General features: G+C 36.2%; 1 protein-coding gene across 1 annotated transcript in view; it reads left to right on the plus strand.

Moving 5' to 3' along the window:
* LOC103599387 (rab GTPase-activating protein 1-like) overlaps nucleotides 1–27,320 on the plus strand; it is a 121,512-nt gene that overhangs the window by 26,102 nt on the left and 68,090 nt on the right. Inside the window, exons 6-7 of the mRNA XM_008583493.1 lie at nucleotides 1,574–1,684; nucleotides 25,111–25,177. Coding sequence (XP_008581715.1) covers nucleotides 1,574–1,684; nucleotides 25,111–25,177 — 178 coding nt within the window. The remainder of the gene's footprint in view (nucleotides 1–1,573; nucleotides 1,685–25,110; nucleotides 25,178–27,320) is intronic.

Here is a 27,320-nt window from a genome sequence, read left to right on the forward strand (position 1 = left end):
AATGTTGGCGTAAAGCTTTAAATTGATAAAAAAAATTTGGCTGAATGAGTATGTTTCACTGTTCTCATGTTTTTCAGATATTTAAATGATTTTCTTAATGATTTAAAATATACTGATATTTATGATAGAAAATTTAGTGAAATAATAAAAGTAGAATAAAAAGCTATAATCATATGAGCCACAAACAATCACTTTTAACATTTGGTTTATTCCTTTTGTTTGTTTCTAGAGGAACTTTTGCACAATTTTATATACAATTTTTTTCTCTTAACTTTATAAGAATTTTTTCATTAAAATGTGCTTTATCAGTCACTTCTAATAGTTACTGGTAGTATCTTATATGGTTTGACCATCATTTAATTAATCATTTCCTTCTATTGTACATTTAGAATGCTTTTTTCCAGTTCAGAGATAAGCAGTCTGTAGGAAACAGTTACACTCTTTAATGATCACCTATGTGCCTTATTCTACTTTCTTTTTTTTCCTCTGCCTTTAATTCTAACAATCATTAGGTGTGTATTTTTCTGTATTTTACAGATATTGAAATTGAGTTTCAGATGAAATAAGTTGCTCAGGGTATATTTCCTTTCCAGATAAAAACCCATATTTTAAACATTTATTGTTTTAATAAGTTAATTCAGAAGAATAGTCAGTTTGGCCTAAACTAGAAATTGATTAACTTGCCCCTGATCTATATCTCTTTGTCTGTCTTTATATTTACTTGAGTATGTAACAGTCATCTGAAATTCTAAGTGTGTGATACTAAGCTCTTCTCACTTTTATTTATTTAATTTTTAAATTTTAACTTCTCAATATGTATTGTAGTTGATTTTCGTGACCCTTTTCTTCTCACTTTCTTTGCCTTGGGTTCTACTGTGTTACAGGCACTCTTGACCACCCACCCAATTAAACTAGAAGTATGATAGTCTTAAAAAAAATTGAATAAGCTGTGTTTCTAAATTTGTTAAATTTAAAAACTAAAATTTGACATTATATCATGTCATTTTTAAGATCTTGGTTTTAACCTTGGTTAGGAGATAAAAATAAGGCAAAATATAAGAATTTATATTAATATTATATAAGAATTTATATTTAATAATATAATATATATTCTTATATATATAATATACATTTTTATATAAGAATTTATATTTATAAAATATAAGATTTATATTAATTGGATTTAATTTATATTTAATATAATTTATATTAATTTATATTAATTGGATTTCTCCAACTAAATTTAGATTTAAAAATTAATATAAATCCTGTTTAGCTGACTATATAATTTATAGTTTGCTACCTGTGGCAAGGTGAGAGTTCAGTACATCTTAAGAATAAGAATGTTGTTGCTTAAATACTTTGTTGTCTCCTAACCTTGAAATAGGTTATCTTACCTTTTTATTATATTGTTGTATTGGTGATTATTATTATTTGAGAGTTCAGTACATCTTAAGAATAAGAATGTTGTTGCTTAAATACTTTGTTGTCTCCTTCTAACCTTGAAATAGGTTATCTTACCTTTTTATTATATTGTTGTATTGGTGATTATTATTATTTTTGAATATTTCAGTCCTGTGCCTAAGGACAGAGATAAGTTTTATTTCAAGTTGAAGCAAGGAATAGAGAAGAAGGTTGTGGTTACAGTGAAGCAACTTTCTAACAAAGAATTAGCTATTGAAAGGTAAGCAACTTGCTTCTGAATGCTACCAAAAACTTGTATTGATACTGCTGTTGTGTTTCAGGAGATATACTATCGAATTTCAGCTGTATTTTTTGCTGTGATTTCTCCAATTAAAAGTGAAAATGAGGATAATAATGGTTTCTCCACTTTAAGTTAGATGGAACTGGTTCATTGAAAATCTCAACTGATTGGGAAAAGAAACATGAAATGGCTGTATTTTTTCAGTAAAGCTGCTTCAACCCCATTTGTTTACATCCCTTCTTCCTTCTATTCCTTATTTACATATAGTGCATATATCTTAACTTTTCAGTCATTTTTGATTATTTTTCCATTTAGTTACTGGAGTTTCAGAAGCTTTGCAAAATAGGTGCATATCTCTAAAAGAAACAGATGCACACACATATACGACGGTAGTTTAAAAAGTTGATGGAAAGGGCCAGCCCGGTGGCACACTGGATAGTGCGCCGCTTGGGAAGCGCGGTGGCGCTCCCGCCCGAGGGTTCGGATCCCACATGCAGACCGGTTCCCACTCACTGGCTGAGCGAGGCACGGGAGCAACACCGAGGGTTGCGATCCCGTTGCCGGTCCCCGGTCCGGTACAGGGGCAACACTGAGGGTTGCGATCCGTTGCCGGACACGGAAAAAGACAAAAAGACAAAAAAAAAAAAAAGTTGATGGAAAGATTCGTATTTCTTTTTTGTTTGTTTTTGATCGGTAAGGGGATCGCAACCCTTGGCATGCTGTTCTCTGCACCACGCTGCGCGTGTTATCAATTCACAGGAAAGCTATTCAGAAATAAAACAAACTCTTGTAGGACAAGCAATACTGTAAACAAAGTCAATAACAAATGATAGTTCTAGAAAAAATATTTGTAATGCAGATGACAGATGAAGGGCTAATATGTGTAATATACATAAATTTCTTAATAGGCAAATCACAGGAAAGCTAGTCAGATGGCTAACAAATATATGTAAAGACATCCCCTTTCACAGGTAGATAGAGAAATGCAGATTAAAGTAACTGTAAGATATCAAATTGCAAAAATACATAGTGATGGTGGGGATATGGAGAAAAGGGTATTCTTATATTGTTAATAGAAATGTATATACCCTTTTCGAAAACCAATCGGTCAACATCTATAAAGATTAAAAAATATCTATAATTGGGCACATCAGTCTCATTCTGAGAAATCTATGAAAATAGATTCCTCAGATCTACTGGAAATAAAATAATAGAATCTACTGGAAATAAAAGTACCACTACCTAAGTACATATTTTTAAGGATGTTTGTTAATAACCGGCATTGTTTGTAGTGGCAAAAAAGTGGAAATGCAAATGCCTATTCACTTGGCTTCAAGGAGTGGGAGAAATCGGTGATGATCAAGAGAAAGAAAAGCTCCTTTATCAAGACTGCAGTATGCTGTGACCATTCCCTCCCTCTCTCCTCTATCTTCTCTAGACTGGGATAAGGGTGGGCGGCAATTGAGGTGCTGGTTGTTGGCTAACTCTGTCCCTCTCAAATCTAGGAGAAGGTGTCTGTCTCGCAGTTAATTTCAGCTTTCTTTAGAAGGCAGGGTATTTAGTTCCACTTTTTCCCATCTTTGGATCTTGCTGCCAGTATCCAGGTAGCAGAAAAAGTTCTATTCAGCATCTTGGTACAGAGATGCATGTATATGTTTTTATTTGTTTGTGAAATTTGGCCATATATAAAAACTACATTTCACCAGTTTTAAGACATATGTTTATGAAAACATATTTAAAATCTCTGAAATGGTGGTGTTTTGTATAGTTGATGTCATCTTATAATTGTGGTTGTCACCTTTTTTTTTCTTAGTGGTATAAAAATAATAGTCTTAAAATTGATGGTTTTTAAAACTGATGAAAAATAGCTGAAGATAAAGGTACTTTTCATGTTGAATATTGTAGTCCTAAAAGAATATGATTAGGGGCTGGCCCCGTGGCTCACTCGGGAGAATGCGGCGCTGGGAGCGCAGCGACGCTCCCGCTGTGGGTTCGGATCCTATATAGGAATGGCCAGTGCGCTCACTGGCTGAGTGGGGTGCGGGCAACACCAAGCCAAGGGTTGCGATTCCCTTACCGGTCATGAAAAAGACAAGACAAAAAAAAAATTTTTTTTTTCTTTCAACAATTAGAAATAATAATGTTATAAACTTTTTATTTAGAAGTAATTTCAAACTTAACAGAAGAGTTAAAAAAATTAGTACAGAGAATACCTGAATACTCTTTGCTCAAATTCACTTAGTGGTAACATTTTACCCCATTTGCTTTGCGCTTGCTTGCTCTCTCCCTCTCTCTCTCATGCTCTCTCTTCCTCTCCATTCATACTTAGTTGTTTTTCTGAACAATTTGAGTGTTACATACATCATAGCCCTTTACACCTAAATACTTCAGTGTATATTTCCTAAAAATAGGGATATCTCTTAGATAACCACGGTATACTTATCAACGTCAATGAATTTAGCATTCATATAATGCTTTTTATAGGGGTGCGGGCGACACCAAGCCAAGGGTTGCGATTCCCTTACCGGTCATGAAAAAGACAAGACAAAAAAAAAATTTTTTTTTTCTTTCAACAATTAGAAATAATAATGTTATAAACTTTTTATTTAGAAGTAATTTCAAACTTAACAGAAGAGTTAAAAAAATTAGTACAGAGAATACCTGAATACTCTTTGCTCAAATTCACTTAGTGGTAACATTTTACCCCATTTGCTTTGCGCTTGCTTGCTCTCTCCCTCTCTCTCTCATGCTCTCTCTTCCTCTCCATTCATACTTAGTTGTTTTTCTGAACAATTTGAGTGTTACATACATCATAGCCCTTTACACCTAAATACTTCAGTGTATATTTCCTAAAAATAGGGATATCTCTTAGATAACCACGGTATACTTATCAACGTCAATGAATTTAGCATTCATATAATGCTTTTTATCTAGCTTACCATTTGTCTTCCGATTTTGTTAGTTAACCTGATAACATTCTTTGCTGCCTCCAGTTCTCACTCTAGGATCAGATTTTAGTTGTCATATGTCTTTAGCTTTCTTTAATCTGGAACATTTCCACAGCCTTTCTTTGTCTCTTAAGACATGGACATTTTTGAAGAATACATCTTTTTTCTCTCTTTTTAATATAACATTGCTCATTTTGGGTTTGTTTAATATTTCCTTGTGATTAGATTCAGGTCATACATTGCTGCATAGGTGATGTGTATCCTTCACAAGGTATGGCATCTGGAGATGCTTGATAACCATCTGTCCTTTGCTGGTAATGTTTATTTTATTACTTGGTCAAGATGTCTGATTTCTTCACTGTGTAATTACTTTTTTTTCTCCCTTTCAAGTAGTAAGCAGTCTGTGAAGAGACACTTAAGACAACAAAAATATCCTGCTCCTCATCAGAATTTCATTCTTGATTTTGCATTCATTCGTGATTCTTGTCTGAGCCAGTCTTTACTATGATGACTACAAAATGATAATTGCCCAACTTCTACACACTCTCTACATTTACCAATCAGTCTTTGGCATTCTGATGTAAGCCAGAGCTTTCCCTTCTCTTCCATTTATTTATCTACTTCTGTTGGTATAGACTCCTGACATTCCACCCCTCCCCCCAACAGTGCTTTATAATTCACTATAGTACTTAATTATTTTGGTGTTTAAATTACCCCAAGATTGGACAGTGGGAATCCCTTCAAACCCTGTGTCCTTACGATGTGCCCCCATCATTATTTTGAGCACTTCCTTTATGGCATAATAAAAGCAGCTTTTGATTTAACAAGTCTGTAGTAACACAGGCAAAGAAATATTAGGTGTTGAGTAATTTAACTTTGAATAAATATTATTTTAAAATCTTGGAGTTTTATGATTAAATGGTACATTATACCTAAACTGTGCATGAGTATAAAGCAATCTTTCCTTTTTCCAATGAGAAAGTTCCAAGTCTGATTAACTTGAATATAGAAACTGTGATGAATACCAGTAAAATAGCTGAATGCCTAATTACAATATTTTCTTTGCTAACTTAAACATTTGCACATGTTTTAAAGATATATTACACAAAATGACAATTTAGAAATGTTACTTTTTGTCCAGTCTTATATTCAAAAAACAATTTTATTCAGACTCTCCCCAGTAATCTTTAATATCTGTGTCTTCATCACTATAGATAGTTTTGGGATAATTTTAAGGCATTTTTCTAGGCCACATTATCTCAATTTCTGCCTAAGTTGTTTGAGAGAAACTCCCCTTTGAATCATTGTATGTTACTATCAGATATTTTGCCTAAGACAAAAGTACCCCTTTGTGTACATTAGGACAGTTGTTTTTAAAATTAATTCCATACATAACCACTTACTATACTGCTTTTTAAAATTTATTTTATTTTTATTTTTATTTTTTTTCCTTTTTGTCTTTTTACGTGACCAGTAACGGGATCGCAACCCTCAGTATCGCGCCCGTACCGCGACCGGCAACGGGATCGCAACCCTCGGTGTCGTGTCCGCACTGTGCTCAACCAGTGAGTGGACCGGTCTCTATATGGGATCCGAACCCTCGGCAGGAGTGCTGCCGCGCTCCCAAGTGCCGCACTCTACCGAGTGCACCACCGGGCCGGCCCAATTTATTTTTTAATTGACAAATAAAAATTGTGTATATACATAACCACTTACTATACTGCTTTTTTAATTTATTTTTTAATTGACAAATAAAAATTGTGCATATTTGTTGTGTACAACATGTTGTTTTGAGATATGTATACATTGTAGAATGGGTAAATTATATTGCTTTCAATGTAGCGTCTTTTTGATGATAATATCTCACACTGCAACTATGGGTTCATATATCCAGCAATAATTACTAAATTCATGTTAAATTTCTTTGCTTCCTTTTTCACTCATTTTGTCAGATGATTATAGACACTCACATTAAGATTGACTGAGATTGCTTCAGCCTAGTGAGTCATCCCCAAATAATACTTTGTTCAGCACAAGAGACAGAATTACCTGTGATATGCGAGATTTCGTAAATATTTGGGTTTATTTATTTTTGAAAAAGAAATGCCTTTTATTGGGTTAAAGATGGTATTTAATGTGTTTAAATCACAAACTGTAAATGGTGGAATTTAAGGTAATCCAGTAGGTGGCAGTCTTGTCGAGAGAATTCTTAACACCTTTCTTTTTAACACTGCTTTGGACAAAGTTAATTTGTAATATAAATACATTGGTGTGAAAGAAAATCCTTCAGATTACATAATTTTGGCTTACCTTCTGAAAGAAAAAATAAAATTTATCTTTTTTTTTTTTTTTTTTGTCTTTTTCCGTGTCCGGCAACGGATCGCAACCCTCAGTGTTGCCCCCGTACCGGACCAGGGACCGGCAACGGGATTGCAACCCTCGGCGTTGCCCCCGCACCTCGCTCAGCCAGCGAGCGGGAACCGGTCCGTATGTGGGATCCGAACCCTCGGGTGGGAGCGCCGCCGCGCTTCCTAAGCGGCGCACCTATCCAGTGTGCCACCGGGCCGGCCCAAAAATTTATCATTTTAAAAAGACTTTTCATTATGTAAAGTTTCCAACATAAAAGTAGAAAGAATAATATATTAAACCCCAGTTTACCTGTCGCCTACCCGGAATGCTAATTATCAGTATTCTGTTTTTTTTAAAAATATTAATTTTAATTACAAGAGAAGACATTTCTCTGTGCCTCTAAAGGTTTGAGGGTTCCTCATATATATATATATATATATATATATATATATATTTGAATAATTATACTACAGTTGTCTGTCTCGATCCCCTTTGAAGGCAAGTGCTGGGTTGTTTATCCCAGAATCTCCAGCGTCTAAGCCGAGTGCTTGGAACACAGAGCTTTACAATTAGCTACTTAAACCTTACTTAGCACTTTCCTGTTCTGGGCACTATTCTGGATACAATAAGTTGTAGGAACTATTATCTTCACTTTACAGTTGAGGGAACTGAGGCAAAGAGGTTAAATAAGTTGCTCAAGGTCATACAATTAATTTTGACCCAAGTCTGTCTTGTACCAGAATACATTTTTTTCTCTTTACTACCTCTTTTTTTTTTTTTTTCCTTTTTGTCTTTTTTACTGACCGGCAACGGGATCGCAACCCTCAGTGTTGCGCCTGCACCACGCTCAACCAGTGAGCCGGAACCGGTCTCCACATGGGATCCAAACCTTGGCGGGAGCGCCACCGCGCTCCCAAGCGGCTCACTTTCCAGTGCGCCACTGGGCCGGCCCTACTACCTCTTTTTAAAAACTTGGATAAATTATAAAAGTCATATAAAATGTTAGAAAATTAGAGCACTAGCTAAATTCACTGTAATATGGGATGAGTAATTGAACATTGCACTTAAAATCCTGTGTTTTTTAGAGGATGTGTGATAACTGCTCTCATGTCTCGACAACTTCTAATATTCTTTTCCTTAATTATCCGTGTGGGATGTTACATATTAATGTTTACTAAAGAACTGGACATAAGAGAGAAAACAATAATAGTAATCACCAACATTTATTGATTACTTACTGTTTGATGGCAATTGGATAATTTAATTGTCTTAACACGTGAAGAAGATACTGTTATTATCACATTTTTATATTATCCAATTTATATTACCCTGTTTTTGAAGATGATGCAGCAGAGGTTTTGGTCACTTGGCCAGAAACTGGTAGAGCCAGGATTTAATCAAAGGATATCTGGTTCCTGAATGTGTATACTCTTAAAGACCGAACCCAATTAAAACTTAGTTATGCACTAGGTTTAAAATTAATCAAAACAGTTAGAAGATAAATGAATTGGTATACTAGACTGTTTCTGTTGCTTACAACAGAATACCTTAAACTGGGTAATTTATAAAGAAGCAGAATTTATTTCTTACACTTTCAGAGGCTGGGAAGTCCAAAGTCTTTGGAACACATCTGGGGAGAGCCTGGTGGTGGGTGGTGACTCTTCCCAGCAATGCAGGTGTCACATGTTGAATATGGCAGGAGCAAGAGAAACTCCTCACTGGTTCTCCTTATAAAGCCATCATAACCACGCCCAAGACCACCATTAAACCATCAGTGGATTAATCCATTTACTAGGGCATGGTCCTCACAATCTAATCACCTCTTAAAGACCCCACCTTTCGATTTCCATAATAGGATTTCGCACCCTCTTAACTGTCACAGTGGGGATTAAATTTCCAGCCTGAGCTTTGGGGGGACAAACATATCCAAACTGTATCAATTGGTATTCTTTGGTGTCTGTTTAGCAGAATTTGAAAGTGAGAACATAGATTTTTGCAGCATTCAAGTGGTTGCTCAGGGATTTCAAACCCACCATATCCTGGGAGAAAAGTTGACTGATTTGTAGAAGAGAAAATCAACATTAAATACTAAGAGGAGAAAGCAAGATGACTGTAATCTGAAATGTGTGAGGAAAGGGGGGTCTAAGTATTGAGGGAGGCTGCCTGAAATGTTACAGTGCATGCAGATCTGATCAGGTCAAGCTCTTCTGGTGTTCCCAAAGCAGAAGTGAAGATCACTTCAGTCCAGAGCCAGCTAACATTTCCATGGGTTTTAGTATCATCACATGTAGAAATATTGCAAAAGATTTTCTTGTACACTAATACATTGATAGGGATTTTTAAAGTCTTATCTAATGTTTAAAATTCACTATTACTAGCATTGTTACCTAGCTCCCACCTGGATGCTTCTTTGAGTAGATTGTTAGTTATGCTAACTAAAAAGTGAGAAAGAGAAAGGAGAAATTTTTTAGTTTTTGCCATAGTAGTTTTCTGACTAGTTGATTTTGCCAAGTCTTTGTAATAAAATGATTCAGGACAAATAATACCGTATACGTTTAGGAAATGGACTTCTTTACAGTTCCCTAACAAGGAGAGGAGTTCTAGTGATGGTAATTTCAGGCCTTGTGGAAGGGTAATTGGGAAGAGATTTTTGGTGTCAGCATTTTGTCTGTTACATCACTCAGTTCTCACCGGTCTGCCTTCATGCTTGCTGTGCTCACCAGAATGAAGTAAGCCAAGCTGAATACAATTATTAGATATGTTAATAGTACGAAACTCAGTTTGCACTGAGTAACATAGGCCAATACTGCTAAAAAGGAAGGATTTCCATGAGTCACTTTTATCTCACCCTAATTTAGGGGGATATAGTCATTATATATACATTAGGAAAAAATATAACAAATCATTACTGAAAGACTGATCGTATCAGACAAATGGAGCAATAGATTTAAGACCCACTTAGTTTGATCATTTGCAAAGATAGCCAGTTTCAATAGCAAATTCTGCTTCAGTTCTTAATTTGTACTTGCTGGCTTGCAACAAGAACCATATGATGAGAAATTGAAGTGATAAGTACCATACCTCATAGCATGAATGATTGACAGGTAGCTTTCCTTGTGGAAAAGATCCTTGGTCTAGGAGAACTGAAAAATCACCTGGGGCTCTTTTCTCACAGAACAGTTTTGTAGTATGTTTTGACATCACTGAATTTGATGGATGGTTCATTTTGAATTTTTTTTTTTTTTTTGGCTGATCTAATTTGGTGTGAGACCATTTTGAAGGTCTTTTGATGAGTTTACTTAGTACTGATTTTTTGCCATCATCCTCGCAAGTTGTTACAGTTTTATTTAGAAAGAAGCTCAAGTCATTGACTTGAACTTGCCTAGATATTAGTCTGTTTTCTAATGTAAATTGGTGTATCTGTGAATTCTTTTAGCAAAATCAAGAGTTTTAGAAGTTCTGATAATTTCAAGGATGTCATTTCTCTCTTCCCTGAAAATAGGAAAAAAATTGGTGGGGTGACCCATACTCTGCATAATATTTCTAAATGTTGCTCCATGAGTTTATTTGTCCTCTTTGTGTTTTCTCTCAAAGTAGTAGAAAGGTAACCTTCTTTTTCCTTATTAGGAAAATTTTTGTATACAAAAATACATTCATTGTTCTCTGATAGTGATTTAATTGACAAGTGGTAGAGAGCTATTGGCATTATCAGATGCTTTGGGGAGTAGATAATTGGAAGCTTGTCTGTCTGTCTCTCAGTCTTTGGACTGGGACATGTAATTAGGACAGAATTTTCAGCATCTTTCATTGCTGGCTTCTGCTGGCACCCAGTGGAGGGAGGTGGCATCATGGTGTGAGTATTAAATATGTATATAATACTATTACCTTTTCAGCATCATATTTTAAGAAATACTTTTAAAAATATGAGCAATGAAAATATACATTATTATCTGTAATGTGTTTTTATAAGTTGATTGATTCTAGATGTCTTGGAACTGTTTTTTAAAAATCTTTTAGTTTGAAACAATTATAGATTCACAGGAAAGTGTAATAATATACAGAGAGGCTCTATGTACACTTCCCCCAGCTTCCTCCAATGGTAACGTCTTACATAACTATAATACAATATCACAACTAGGAAACGGACATTGGGACAATCTGCAGACCTTTGTTGTATCTCTTTTTGAATCTGTTTGTAGATCATACTTCTATAATATAATAATTTCTTAATTCATTGGTTTAAGGAATTTTGATTTGTAACCTGGATGCTAAGTAATTAGAAGAGATGGGATATTTTAACTATATCTTGTGCCAGTTATTAGGTTATTGCCCCTTGGCTCCAAATCTACATGCGTACCTGATTTGCATTAATGGAGCTTTAAACGTTTCTTCTTTGCAGCAAGCACAATACTAAATTGTGCCAGTAGAGGGTGATGGAGGGACACTACACAAAGAAGGGATTTCTGTTTCTGGTTCTTTTTTTTTTTTTTTTTTCTTTTTGTCTTTTTTCGTGACCGCTAACGGGATCGCAACCCTTGGTGTCGTGCCCGCACCGCGCTCAACCAGTGAGCAGACCGGTCTCTATATGGGATCCGAACCCTCGGCAGGAGCGCCGCCGTGCTCCCAAGCGCCGCACTCTACCGAGTGCGCCACCGGGCTGGCCCCTGTTTCTGGTTCTGATGTGAGGATTTGTTTGTTAATCTTGCTGCAAGGTCCAGGGCCATCCAGTTATATGCCCTACCCCAGCTGTGCATGCAGTCCCTCCTTGAGCTCATAGCTTTGGTTTGGCTCATTGAGGCCCTTCTTCTGCCTTCCTGATATAGAAACTGTGCTCCCCAGGCCTTGCACCACCCTGCCAGTGACCTGCTCTTGAAGCTCTGATTTCCTTTGCTCACCAGCCTGCCAGCTTTGTCTGCCTGCACCCCAAAGGATTGTTTCCTGCTTGTTGGTGGTCCAAATTTGCCGGGGCAGTACGGCAAACTTCTTTGCCATCACTGGGCTGCATGATACCTTCTCTAGTGAGGTCTGAGTATCAGCTTTAGGGAAAGTTCCTCCCTTCCAGGTTTTCTCTTCCGTGGGGCACTGTCCCTCAGCCTTAGGGTTAGAATTCTCTTCATAGTTACTCTCCTATTATAGTTAATAATGTTTGTAGTAAATTTTCCCTGTTCAGAATATTGTGTTTTCTCTCCTGATTGGACCCTGACTGACAATATCTAATTGAATTAGTATCTAATGATGTTACCCAATTCTACAGATAAAATTTCTGATACTTTTCTGGGAAAAAGCAAAACAAACAAAAAACAGTTGGTTATTTTAGTTAGTCTTTTAACTATCGTAATAATAACTGTCATAATAATGGCAAGGATGATAACTACTGTTTAATGATTTCTACCATATATTTATTTCCATTCCAAGTGTTTAATTCATTCTAAAGTAAGAAATCCCTCCAAGTAGATTATATTTTATTTACTTTTGGGGGAGGGTGCGAGGGGGGGGGTAGATGCTAAAGACTGCTATTTTTCCTTGCTAAGAAAATATACCTAATATGAGGTGACATGAGGATTTGAATCCAGGGCATCTTGCTATTCTTCCTAAAGCCTTCTCATTTAACTCTTCTATATGACCTTTTTTTTTTTTTTTTTTTTTTTTTTTAGTGCGGGAAGTATTAAGTACCTGTAGATAGGTTAGAATTATTTTATTTCAATAATAAATATTGGTTAGTTACTAATATTTTGTCCGTATTTATAATGGTAGCATAGTTTTTTTTTCCTTTCTTTTGAAGATCTTCAGATCATTTGAAGGGAAGAGGTAAGAAGACAAAAATGTTTTTATTTAGTAAGACTATGCAATTAATTAACAAAAGTTAAATAAATCTTATAGGTAAAAAATTTGTATTTGTGCTTTAAATATTTATTTGATTTTTGAAATTTTCAACATATTTTAATAAGTTTACTGATCCTTTTTATTCTTACGTTATTTTTCTAAATGTTATTCACATTCGCATGTTTTCTTTAAGGTTTGTATATTTAGGTGAATTATTTTATTATTACACTGTAGGAAATTGTTATTTTGATAACCCATCGAAGCTTTATATAGCTTGATTGAACTTTTAAATGGAATTGAGCTTCTAGGAGTCTACATTATTTTTATGCAGGTGATATTATTTTATACTAAAACTTTATTTACTTAAAATACAAATACCAATATTGGGCTGTGTAGAAAAGAGTTAACATAGCAGACATGAAACTGCTATTCCTAAAGGCCTGTTTGCCTGGCATCTGGAAACTTGGATTTTGAGAGGTTTCTGCCATTCCCAGAACTGACAGGAGTGACTCACTGTGCCTGAACTGTTTGCACAAGTAATGTGGTTTATGCTTTCCTCTGGGAGTGTAGAATTTTGGTAGGTGCTAGGTAGAGGGTGCCTGTGTGACCAGTCCCCAATAAAAACCCTAGGCACTGAGTCTCTGTGAGCATCCATGGTAGACATTTCATACATGTTGTCACAACTCATTGCTGGAGTAATTAATTACATCCTCTGAGACTCCACTGAGGGAAGACTCTTGGAAGCTTGTGCTTGGTTTCCTCTGGATTTCATGCCTTGCATTTTCCCTTTGCTGATTTTGCTTTGTATCAATTCACTGTAATAAGTCATAAGCATAACTACAGCTATATGCTGAGTCTTGTGAGTCCTCCTACCAAATCATAGAACCTGGGGTGGACTTGTGGAATCTTCAACCCAAGGGCACTTTGTTATTACTAGTTTTTCATCCAGGAATCACATTTAAAGTCACTATTTCCTTCGTTGGTGTGTGTGTGTGTGTGTGTGTGTGTGTGTGTGTGTGTGTGTAGGTGTCGCTTTTATTGATTTTAGGAAGTATTTGCCTAATTAAAGGCCTATTTATGAGAAATAAGATGGCTCTTTTACATCTTCTTTTCAGAGGAGTGGTAGCATTTGTAAGACAAGGTTATGAATTAATGCATAATGAATATATATTTGGGTTTACAATTTTGCATACGTATCACCTGAGAGTGTCTTTGGACACCCAAAATAAATCATTTTTCTTTTCCTGATATACTTCAAGTACAGTAAAATCTTGTCTACACTCATATAACCTGCTCCCTTTCTTCCTCCATATCCCTCAATAATAGTAAGAGGGTGCCCAGAGCTCCATATTCCTCTAGTAATACTGCTCCTTCCTTGGTTTGTACACCTTAGTTTGCCAAAACTGGAGTAGAGCAGGGTACTCTAGAGCTCTGCATGTTCCTGCCAAGATCCTTCTTCCTATCTCCAACATTCAGACTCAGTGAAATGATCTGTTTTGTCTGCTTCCCTTTGGCCTTGTAAGACCTCTGAGACTCCTTGCTTTTCTATCAATACGAAGAACTTCATCCCCACATGACTCTTTATGTCCCTTCATCTGATTCCCATCTTCCATCCCTGCCTAACTTTCTAAACCATTCCATTCCATACTCTGTAACTTATAGTTCATCATCCGCATAATTCCTTTTATCCTCAATCTTATTTCTGAATGGTGCCTTGGCTTTATAAAACCTTTCACCTGAATCCACTGTGTCCCTTACAGTCCTTTCAGATGATGGTGGTTTTCTCTCTCCCAGCCCTTGTACCTCTAGCCTGGAGGTGTATAAATATCTTTCTTGCTTGACCTTGCTTCTTCCAGACTGTTTGTCTCTTTCCTCTTTAAAAACTCCCAACCTTGAAGTTCATGCTGTGAGATTTTACCATCTGCTAACTTCTCTTTCTGCAGTTATCTATAAATCCTCGGGATTCTCATTCTTTGAAGATTTTAGCTTCTGACTCACTGTCATTCTCTTTAATATTATGCTTGTCTTAATTTTCGGCAGTTTCCATATTCATGTAGATGATTGTTTCTAATAAATTCCTTCCTACCTCAATTACCTACTCCACAGTCATACCCTAGAAGTTGTCATTACCATTAACTGCACTCTTTTCATAATCTCAATTTCCAGTATCCCATCCTTTTATCACCACCTTTTATTTCTCTACTTCACTCTTAATCCTTAATTCTATTAATTTTTTTTTATCTCACTGAGAGTAATGATCTTTTGTCCTACAATCTTTTTACTGTCTCTCACCCTCTCACTCATGTCTTTTACTTATTTTCAACTTAGATTTACTTTGCAACTTAGATCTCATTCTTTATTATTATGAATTATTCCTTTGTGTTTACTCCCACAACTCTTTTGCCTTCTCTACAATCTTCCTATTCTCTTGGCATATTCCCAACTCTAGTCAATTCCAACTTTCTTCTCCTTTGCACCAACACCTGTTGTAGCTGAATGCATCTGAGAAAACAAAACAAAAAACATGTAACCATTCTGATTGGCTTAACTTCAGACTCATGATCATAACCTCAGGTGGACCTTAGTGTTGCCATTAATCCTCTATCATTTTATTAGGCATGCTGTTCCATCTCTCTCCTAGGCTATTTTAACCTTCTTTTTAAACCTCCATGTTTTCCACCATGTTTATTGTCAGCCAGTGCTCTTTTCTTATTTAAGATAATAGAAGCAAGAAGAATAGAATTTACATATTCCTATCACCTCATCTATCAGTATGTCTCATCTGTATCCATGTATTCTGTCTTCTGTCTTATTTCTCTGGATGAAATGTCCATGTTTTTTTTTTTTTTTTTTTGTCTTTTGTCTTTTTCCATGTCTGGCAATGGATTGCAACCCTCAGTGTTGCCCCCGTACTGGACGGGGGACCGGCAACGGGATTGCAACCCTTGGTGTTGCCCCCGCGCCTCGCTCAGCCAGTGAGGGGGAACCGGTTTTTTTTTTTTTTTTTGTCTGAAATGTCCATGTTTTTTTTTTTTTTTTTTTCTTTTGTCTTTTTCCATGTCTGGCAACGGATTGCAACCCTCAGTGTTGCCCCCGTACTGGACGGGGGACCGGCAACGGGATTGCAACCCTTGGTGTTGCCCCCGCGCCTCGCTCAGCCAGTGAGCGGGAACCGGTCTTTTTTTTTTTTTTGTCTGAAATGTCCATGTTTTTAAAGGTCAATTTTCTACTTGTATGCTAGATTTTATTCCATTTTGCTCTCTCAAAGACATTGTTGAGCAGTCTTTCTTCTACCATACTTGCTCCTTAGGTTAGCTCATCTAGTCTCATGACTATAAGTATATCTACAAATGAATGATTTCCAAATTTTTATTTCTGACCTGAAGTCTCCAAACTTATATATACAACAACTTGATATTTTCTTTTGGCATCTCAAAATTAATATGTTCAGAAATCAACTTCTCGATTTCTAACCTTGTGCCAAACTTGTTCCTCCTGTAATCTCTCAAAGTCTTAATTTTTTGTTGTTGTTATTTTGGTGGCTGGCCGGTATGGAGATCTGAACCCTTGACCTTGGTGTTATACTATACTCTAAACAACTGAGCTAACCAACCCGCCCACGCAGTCTTAATTTGTAACTTGATCCTTCAAGTTACTTGGGCTGAACAACTTGGAGTCATCTTTGACTCTTTTCTCCCTCACTATACATGTAATTCTTTATTAAATCATATCAGTTATACTTTAAAACTATATAAAGCAAGATAAAAATCTAGAGGAAAGGGATGAAAAATGTATGAATAGGCATGGAGAAAATGTAGATTAGATAAAAGAAAAAATAATTAGAAGAAAAATAAAAAGTGAAATGACAACCGAAAGAAAGAGAAGCAGGAATTCTAGATAGAATCACTATGTTCTTATTTTATCTAAAAGTTAATGAAGTTGCCTATGCTGTAAATTTTGTCATAAAATTGAATTTATTATTTTTTGCTGAGTTTGGTTCAACCCTACCTTTGTAAAGTAGAAAATGGGTTCTTGGTAAACAGCTGTAGCTATAGAGGGAGAATGTTATTTTTTAAAATGCTTTTTGATGTTTTTGAATTGTGTTTACAAATATATTTTTAGTTTGGATTTTGTTTATTTTTTAAGTTTATTTATTAATATATATATATTTTTTAACATTCTATGATGTTGTGGAGCATCAGGGGGGGAGGGGGAGAGAGGAAAGGGGAAGGAAATAGGATGGGAGGAGGGGCAGAGTTGAGACCTGTGGCAGACCCCTCATTCCTGCATGGGAGACCAGGGGACTTCCAGTGGTGGCCTGGTCATTGCTGAGCTCGGTGGAGATGTCAGAAAGGTGTGGCTGAAGCCCTCACCCCCCCAACCAACCCAGTTCAGGAGTCTGGGGCGATTCCTGTGGCATCTTGGTTGTGGTTGCTGGGCTGGTTGTGGGTGTTGGGGGGTGTGTGTGGCTGAGGCCCTTGGCCCCACACCGCCCCAGCTTGGGAGAGCCCAGGGCCCTTCCTGCGACGGCATGGTGGTTGTTGCTGGGCTGGTCGTAGATGTCAAGGAGGTGTGGCCAAGGCCCTTGGACCACCACTGCCCTGGCTTGGGAGAGCCCAGGGAGCTTCCTGTGGCAGCTTGGTGGTTGTTGCTGGCTGATTGTGGGTGTTGGTGGGGTGTGGTGGAGGCCCCCAGCCCTCCTCCCTCACTGGCTTAGGAGCCCAGAGGACTTCCAGTCCTTTTAGGTTCTATAGGTGTTCTTTGCTGATGTGAGACCTTTACTAGTTAATATCAAACTTTCTCTCTGGTCTGTTGGTATTTTGTTTTTTCTTTCAGTTTTGTGTTGGATTATTTGCTGTTCCTATCTCTTAAACTCTGCACTGGAACAAATTCGTTGTCCTTTGCTTACTACGAAAATGGGGAACTTCCTGTGTGGACCAGTACTTGAGCTCTGTGGTTGGGCTAAACTGTTGCTTTGCTTCTGATTCCCTGGGGATGGCTTTCTGTGCAGCTCAGGTTTTAATGGTTGACTTTATAGGTACTTCTGGCTCTAATGAGATCTGGTACACCAGGGTTGTGTAGAAACTCTGGTTTCGGCCTGAGTCTTTTCAACCTTGCTGTGCCCCAGTGTTCTCCTGGTGGGCCCATCTCCCCCACCACCTGTTCTCCAAACACTTCCTATGGGACAGGACATGTGCTGGTCCCTTGCAATCACTCACCAGCCTCTGAGTGGCTCGATTTTTTTAGTTGTTGTGGCTCCTTGCTCCTGTGTGGGTCCACGGGAACCTTATTAGTGGTATTGCTGGTCTGGGGGTAAGGCTCTTAATGGTAAGGCTCTCTTCTCCTCTCTAGCCTCCAAGCAACTTCATCCAAAGGGCATAGCTATGGCTTTTGCCAGCTCCTGCTCTATGGGCTCACCAGCTCCAGCCTTGAGGCAGCTGAGGCTCAAAATGGTGGAGTGGTTCTTTCTTTTTCTCATCGTGGCTTCTCTTGTCTTCATGCATTCTGTAGGTCTCTCTTCCTCTTCCCCTGAGCTCTAGTGGCTCCAGCTTGGCTGTCATTGCTTTTTAATAGTTGTAAAATGCTTGATTTGTGGGAAAGAGTGACACTGGGGATGGTCTATTCCATCTTGACTGGAAGTTTGGCTTTTTTCATATGCCTAGTATATGCAAAAGCCCAAATAATGTATCACTTTCCAAATAACTTGTATTATTGTTATTGAATGAAAAAGCAATGATTGATTTACTAAATGTTTTTAACAGTGATTAAACTGTGTTAGATTTTGAAATTTATCAGTTTGGTTGTTAAATCATTTTTAATATTATTTTTTGATCTGACCACCTTGTATTATTGTTATTGAATGAAAAAGCAATGATTGATTTACTAAATGTTTTTAACAGTGATTAAACTGTGTTCGATTTTGAAATTTATCAGTTTGGTTGTTAAATCATTTTTAATATTATTTTTTGATCTGACCATAGCTAACTTCTCATTTTATATTTGAAGAGAGTTAGGGAAAATACTCACATTTGAGTTATGGTCCTGCATTTCAATTTTTTTTTTTTTTTTTTGCCTTTTGTCTTTTTTTTTTTTTCCCGTGTCCGGCAACGGATCGCAACCCTCAGGGTTGCCCCCGTACCGGACTGGGGACCGGCAACGGGATTGCAACCCTTGGTGTTGCTCCCGCCGCATTTCAATTTTTTTTTGCCTTTTGTCTTTTTTTTTTTTTTCCGTGTCCGGCAACGGATCGCAACCCTCAGGGTTGCCCCCGTACCGGACCGGGGACCGGCAACGGGATTGCAACCCTCGGTGTTGCTCCCGCCTCCCGCTCAGCCAGTGAGTGGGAACCGGTCCGTATTTGGGATCCGAACCCTCGGACGGGAGTGCCGCCGCGCTTCCCAAGCGGCGCACTATCCAGTGTGCCACCGGGCCGGCCCCCTGCATTTCAAATTTTGACCCATTGTTAATCTAGGAGGTAATGGGAACATTATTGCCCAAGGATGGTATGGAGGTAGTTGTATGTTTTTGAAGTTTATTGGTCGGTAATTGGAAGAAAAATTGCCCTTAAAATATTATCTCTTATTGCCTTCTTGTAGGTAAAACTGTCTGAACTGGTAGGAGATCTAAGGAATCCTAAGCATCTATTTTAAATTATTTTTTTCCTTCTGATTTGTTCTAGTGTTCTATGAAATCTTTGGGGAACAAGTAAAATTTCCTAGGTGATGAATGAAAAGAAAGGAGTAAGCAGTTTTTAAACCTCTCTTCCTGATAAGTATAAGTCCTAATGGATACTTCTTCCCATTACTGATAGTACTGAAGCTAGGAGAGTAAAATTTTTAAGATCCACAACTGTGGAGTCTCCTCATCTGGGTTTTAATCCTGGCTCTACAGTGACCTTGGCCCAGTTATTTAACTTCTCTGTGCTTCAGTTTCCAATTTGTAAATTGTGAATACTTACCTATTAAGATTGTTGGGAGGATAACTTAGTTAATAACTGTTAAGTATTTGTGATAGTCCCTGACACAGAATAAGTGTGTAATAAATGCTTGCTATTATTACTATTGGTGGTACTATTACTGCCACTAGAATCATGGTTTTTAGTGAGACTGTTGGTGCTTTGTGAGTGATAATTGAGAATAAGCAGCCTGAAGAATCAGAGTAGACTGCCACTGTGGGAAGACAACATTTTGGCTAGATTTATTTGGCATTTCTGTTACCATGGTTTAGTTAAATAATACCAGCCTCACAAATGCATAGTTCAGATTGCTGTTACCATTGTATATTAACTAAGAGCAATTGCATAAAGCACAAACTTTGCTGTTAGTTCTGTAGTTCACAAATCACTACATAAATACATGATCACTGACCAATCATGTCACTTCCTTCAAAAACTGTTGGTGATTGGTCCCAGTGCATCTGATATTTAGTTCACTCACAGAGAAGAAAGCAGGTTGTTGTGTTGCCTTCTTGTCTCCCAGTGATTATCCCTTGTAACATTTAAAAAAAATAGATAATTGAAAGAGGAAATTGGCAGACAAAGATAAAAGTGCAATAAAGAAATGAAAAAGAAGTAATGCTGAAAGTGAAATTACATGTGATCTTAGAAGATTGGATGATCTCAGATTTGAAAATAGTGACAGCATAATGAGAATAGGATGAGACTTAGGCCTGCGTGAAGTTATGATTATGAACCATGTTGAAAAGTGTGATGAATTTAAAAAAATACAAGAAACACAATATAGTCACTCCAGTATTTTTTAGTTTAATTTCACTAGGACTAGAAAGCTGCTTATGGTTGAATTGGAGCATTTACTTCTACTTTGGATTAAAGAGTGTAATAAAAAAGAGTTCTAATCAGTTTTGCTAGCATTCATGCCAAACTGTTGAGGTTAGTTTCCACGTTGAAAGGAAGTGATAATTACAAGATCATGCGTTTTTTTTTTTTTTTTTGCTTAATTTTGAAAGAAATATGACATAAGGTGTGCAGTTTAAAACATTCAAGCATCACATCAGGAAGCAACAATGGATAGTATGGCAAAACATTTACTTCTCCATAGAAATAACATTGCCAGATTTGAATATGACATATATGGAGTTAAAGAAGAAATAACTGACTCTGGGAGTGTTGACAGTGCCACTATTCAGTGCTCTCTATATATGCAGCCAGAGGAGCTTAGTGAAGATGAAGTTACCAAAAATAAATAAGGAAGATGGTTGTGATGAAAAGGATGGACATCTCAGAGGAAGTGACTATGGCGAAAACTTTACGTTGAAGGAACTCTTGGAGATATTTTACAACATTGAAAATGCAAAGGAGAAAATATTGGAAGCTGATCCAGACTTAGAAAGGAGTATGACAGTTTGCCAAGGCATAGAAAAGATGCTTGCTTTGTGTTGTAAATTATACAAGAAGGCAGCAAGCACTGTTCAAACTATTCTTGATAGGATTTTTCAAATAAATAAAATACTTTAATTTTTAATGTTTCTAAGTGCTTTAAATGACAAAATACTAAATAAATAATAATTTTACTGTATAGTTTTACATTTATAACTGACAGTAAGAGAATTTTTAAAGTTTTGACAAAAATTTTTAAAGGTCACAGAACAATTATCATTTTTGCTATTGATTATTTGATCACTTTGCATAGTTTTGGCTTGTATGGTTATATTTATGGTTTTACAGTACTGTGTACATCGAGGAATGCCAGTGTATCTTGCTCTACTTGGTCCCTTCAACAAGGAGAAAACAATTCCAAAGACTCTTATCACAGGAGACTTTCCCAACTATCTTCTTATTTTAGCCTCTTTAGGGTGAGACTGACTGGGATGCCAATTTTTATGAAATTATTTAGTTTTAGAGTTTTGCATATTGTTCTGAAAAACTGTGATTGACTTACAGATTTTCTTCTTTGAAATTCTTTTTACCCCTTCTGTCAGGCTGTCACTTTTTAACAAAAGTTTAGTCTACTAAGAGATAGCATTCTGTAACTGGTGTTGGTCAGTTGCCTCCTCTTTCCTTCCTTTCCTTCCCACCCTCACTTTATTCATTCCTTCCGGTTTTTGTCCGTAGTCTCCATGCAGTTATATAGAATTCCTAATGCTTTGATGGATTAAAGGCAAAAATTTAGAAGTTTTCCTATTGCAGGACATTTACATAACATCTGTTTTTCTCACTTTTTCCTATAGTTAAGCCTAAAGTAATATTAGAGATGCTGAATTTTTAGTGTTTGTGATGGATGCTAACTTGGTGTTAAAAGCTACTTAAAGCTCTATTTTTAGTAAAAACTCATACAGTAGTATGGAAGGCAGAACATTCTCTTCTTGATAGTGGTAATTTTAATAATAATTTATAGCTGGCAACCGCTTTATAGTTAACAGTGCACTTTCATCATGGCTTTTTTCATTTCAACTTTACATTAACCTGATAAATATATAGGCAGGTAATATTTGTATTCCAGAGATGTGGAACGTGAGACTCTGAAGTTTGTGACTTGACCAGGTTCACACAGGGAATTTATAGTCTTTTTTACTGATAGCCCAGGGAGGTGGCAGGCTACAGTGTAAAAGACCATACAGTTTTGTAGTGATAGACATGGGCTTGAATCCCAGTCCTATAACTTAATAGCTGTGTGGATTTGGGTAACTCACTTCTACTTTCTGAAGATCAGTTTTATCATTTGTTATATGAGGGTTGTTTTGGAGTGTAACTGTGATAATATAATAGCATCTGGCTTGAAGTTAAGACATTCAGTAAATAGTAGCTACTATCATTAATATGATAAGGGTTAATATGATAAATTCATTATCTCATTCTCAGGAGGTTTGACTTCCAATTTTGGGTCAGGTCAACTACTTAAAATATTATAAATAATGTTGGGTATGTCTATTCTCTGCTTTGTTAGCATTCCGTTCTTAAAGGTATTATAGAGCTTACCACATCAGTTTGTAATTGCTTGTTTACTTATTTTCCTCCTCTACTAGAAATAGCTGGGATAGCAATTTGCTTTCTACCTTATTTATCGAGTTAATGAGAGAAGGTTGGATGCTTTGAACTCCCCAATGAAACTTAATATTTGTATTAGGTGTTGGTGTTACTAATAATATGTGTCTAATCCTGACACATTATTCCTAATAGATCTTGCTGATTTCTATAGGAAGCCTGATGTGCTTTAATGAAGTATAATTTTGGAAAAGACTAATACAACTTCATCAAAAAAATTATGTAATTTTAGTGCTGAGGAACGCTTAAAGTTTACATATTATACCACTCCCATTTTCTAGAAGAGGAAGCAGAGACCCAGTGGAGTTAGGTACTTTCTCTATGGTCACACTGCTGGTTGATGGCAGAGTTTTTTATTTATGAGCCTAGAAAAAAGCAGTACATCAAAGATCATTAAAATAAGATGATGAATATTGTTATTCAAGGAAAACCCAAACCTCTAAGGCTCCTTTTGCAGTAGAGTTTAATATAGGAATATTATGCTAAGAAAATGTAAAATTTTATCTATTTTACCATTTATCTGGAAGTCCTTAAGAAATAAAATAGTATAAAACTTTAAATTTTCAAAAAGAGCAAAAAGAAAGGTATATAGAGAGGAGGTATTTCAAACTGTTAGCATTCGTTCGTAAGGGGGTTGAGAGAGAAGAAAGTATTTTTTCTTTATATACTTTGTTATTTCTTAACTTATTACAATGTGTGTGTAATAGTTTTATAACGTAAGCCCTATAATATAGAAAATTGATCTTTAAAAACCCGTGAGAGATGCAAGCTGAAGCAAAATATGTAGGGAAATGGGTGACATATCTGTTCTCATTGACCTGACCTTTTAGTTGGGGAGACCAAATTTTATATCTGAAAAATAATTGAATCTTTTATTATTGCTTAGCAAGAATTTAAGACAGTAGTAGAAGAGATAGTACATTGAATTGCGTGATTAATTACCACTGTATTTGTACACAATGTTTATTACAAGAGTTCATAGGAGAGATATCATAGCAGTGTATAGTAATCATATTAAAATTATGAATATTAGAGTATAATTATTTCTGTTGTAGTGGATTATATTTTGTTCATTATTGCAATTATGTGTTGGAAAGTTATCCTCAGAATTTGTCAGTTTTACCTTTGCTATGTACTTGATTATTTTTGGATGCCAAAAGGGAGCCTTGAGCAAGGCATTCTCAAGCATTCACAGGAAGTGTCTATTTATTAAACTTGTATTTGGATAGGACCAATCACTTTTATTCTTCATGTAAGAAAAAGCTATGCTACTAGGAAACCTTTGGAAAACAACAAGGACCAGATTAAGTGTTGACTAGTCAGCTGCCATTATTCTGAAATTTAAAAAATCTTGTGTTTAATTTAGTTATATGCTTTACTCCTTCTATAAAATGCTCCATAGCATATCTTTAAATTTGGGGGAATCTACAATAAAAACACTCTAGTAAGTGTGGGTATATGTTGTTGGCAGAAGGACACTGTGGATGGTTTACGTTGCCTCTTGAGTTATAACACCTGCTTTACTCCTTCTATAAAATGCTCCATAGCATATCTTTAAATTTGGGGGAATCTACAATAAAAACACTCTAGTAAGTGTGGCTATATGTTGTTGGCAGAAGGACACTGTGGATGGTTTACGTTGCCTCTTGAGTTATAACACCTAATTGATAGAAATATGAGTTTGAGTAAAATTTTTAACTTTTCTGGACTTCATTCTGCTTACCTGTAAAGCAGAGTTAATAACAAATATAAAAATGTTAGATTTAGCTAGGATATTAGTATTAACATGCTACTCAGTAAGCGTGACTGTTGAGGGCCAGGGTAATAGTTTTCTTTCCATCAATCTGGTTTGATGCAGAGATACAGCACAGTGTCTTGTTCTTATTTTCAAAAACCTCCTTTTTTTGATTTAAATGTGTTAATTGATCTTGACTTACATGTTTGGAATAATTCTAAGGCAAATAAATTTTCTTATCTCCCTAGACACTAATTTGTATATTTTCTTCCAGTCAACAATTTGTGACCATTTTTATGGCATCTTTTGATCATTGGTGACATTTTACATACAAAATAAAGATCTGGGGATTTAGATAACTTATTCCTATATGATATTATGATGTATCTCAATGAATTCTTACTGCTGGTATTCCTAGAAAAAAAACCTAAAGCTCTTTGTAAGTACAGAGCTTGATTGTGTAGTTATTATAAAAACATTTTTTGCTCACTGGGCTTCTGTATATTCTTGATACCTTATTTCTCCTTTTTTTCCCCCCCAATATTTTCAGATGTTTTGGAATGTTATTAAGCCCAGGTCGAAACGTGAAGAACAGTGACATGCATTTACTGGATATGGTAATGATAATCTTAAGCACCTTAAGCAAGTATAGATGATAGTTTATATTTTTAAGTATTTTTATTTTAAAATTTTGTCATATTGTCAAAATTGTTTCTTTCAGCTGTATGACAGAAATAATTAAATTTGGAAACCCAAACTTAAAAATACTTGTGTTGGAGGGATTTGGGAAATTTTCCACGAAAACAATCATATGCAAGTTGAAAGCAAATAAAGTAAATAAAAGGATTGTGTTTTGACAATGTCAGTCTATTCATCTTTTGGCTTCTTAGGAAGATGTCTTTTCTTTGAGCCCAAAATAACAAGTACATGATTATATCAAGCATCTCCAGAGTGAATATGGTACCTTTCATTTATTTAAATGCACTGTTATTAATTTGAGTACTGTGATGAATGCTTTTATTTTGTTTGAAGCATTTCCCTTTCTGAATTTCTCCTTGATTACCTGTCCTTATTGAAGTGCGTGCGTGCATGTGTGTGTGTGTGTGTGTGTGTGTGTATGTATACATAGTGGGAATGGTATTTATTTAAGGAATGCCCTTAAAGGTTAATATATATTCAAGAGTTGGTATTTGATGTAAAAGTACAAAGCCATTTTAACTTTTAAATAGAAATACCTTCTAATACTGCAGTGAATGAAATTGTTTACCTTGTGATTTGGAAATGTTATAAGAAATAGACATCTTAGAATAAGTACAAAGTTCCTTACTTATAGAACTGAGATTGTTATATTTAGTGATAACAAGCACTACATAAGTACAAAGTTCCTTACTTGTGGAACTGAGATTGTTATATTTAGTGATAACAAGCACTACATGTTTTCTTCCTTTAGCTGTGTTTCTCAAATGTCAGTTAAATACCACTAATTATGTCAACCTTTTCTTTGAATTATTTCAGGGTAATATCAACACTGATATTCTAGCAGTACTAGAATGGTTCATTGAGGATTCTGGGTACCTGTTTGTGTGCCAAATGTTGTGTAAAGTGCTGGGGTTATAGATATGAGTAAAATATATCTCCTACCATCTGTGGGTTCATAGTGTTGCGATGGAAACAGACCTTTTAAGTGTGTAACTACAGCAGTGGGTTAAGTGCTCTCCCTGGTGGTACAATGAGCCACAAAAAAATAGAGGAAGCACTGCCTGGATAGGTCAGGTAAAGACAACCAATTATATTGAATGTGAAAACATAAATTAGCTATTGATTCCTCTCTCTTCCATCCCTCTCTACCACATATCAGTAATACATATGCTTTTACCTAAGGCAAGCCATAGTATTTTGGAGCACTGAAAATTCCATGAGGAGGTAGTGTGGGAGCATTGAGACATTAAAAAGTTTGTAAGATCCTAGGTCCTAATTAATCATGCATGATCTTTCAGAGTTTGAAAGATTAAGATGAATCTTAATCTTTGTCCTTAAAACCTAAGTTTCGGTTACTGAATTATAGAACTAGTGAGAACTTCTGAGACCCTATTGCCATGTCTGTCTAACTTGTAGAGCAGTCCTCCACCTTTGAGTCCACATCAAAATCAAAGGATTTATCAGCATTCATCCTCCTGGAAAAAATAGAGGGCTTACTTGCACAATAAATAGTTAGGCAAATGGGAGGGTTTGTATTTGCTATTTTCAACAGTTGTGATTTGTTATTACCCAGTGATGTTAGTCTTCATGGTATCTTAATATGTGGTCATTGACCTTCAGCTAGACTACATCTAATAAAAAGGAACTCATTACCTTATTTTAAAGCCCGAGAGAGTTCTGATTATTACATAGTTATTTCTTTATAATCACCTGAAATCATATTCATTGTAACTTTGCCTAATTAGTATTAGTTCTGCTTTCTAGAGCAAGGTGTTAATACTTCTGCTCCTTTTATGACATAACTGAATATCATGTGGACACTGAAAACAAATTTCACCTTCTTACAGTTAATTTATTCTGACAGTTTGAAAAAGCATACAGTTAGGGGCCGGCCTGGTGGCGCACTGCTACAGTGCGCCGCTTGGGAGCGTGGTGGCGCTCCCACTGAGGGTTCGGATCCCACATACAGACCGGCCGCTCACTGGCTGAGCGAGGTGCGGGTGCAACACTGAGGGCTGCGATCCCGTTGCCGGTCCTGGTCCGGTATGGGCGCGACACTGA

The sequence above is a fragment of the Galeopterus variegatus genome, unplaced genomic scaffold, assembly GCF_000696425.1.
Source record: "Galeopterus variegatus unplaced genomic scaffold, G_variegatus-3.0.2 Scaffold2939, whole genome shotgun sequence".
In the NCBI taxonomy this organism is placed as follows: Eukaryota; Metazoa; Chordata; class Mammalia; order Dermoptera; family Cynocephalidae; genus Galeopterus; species Galeopterus variegatus.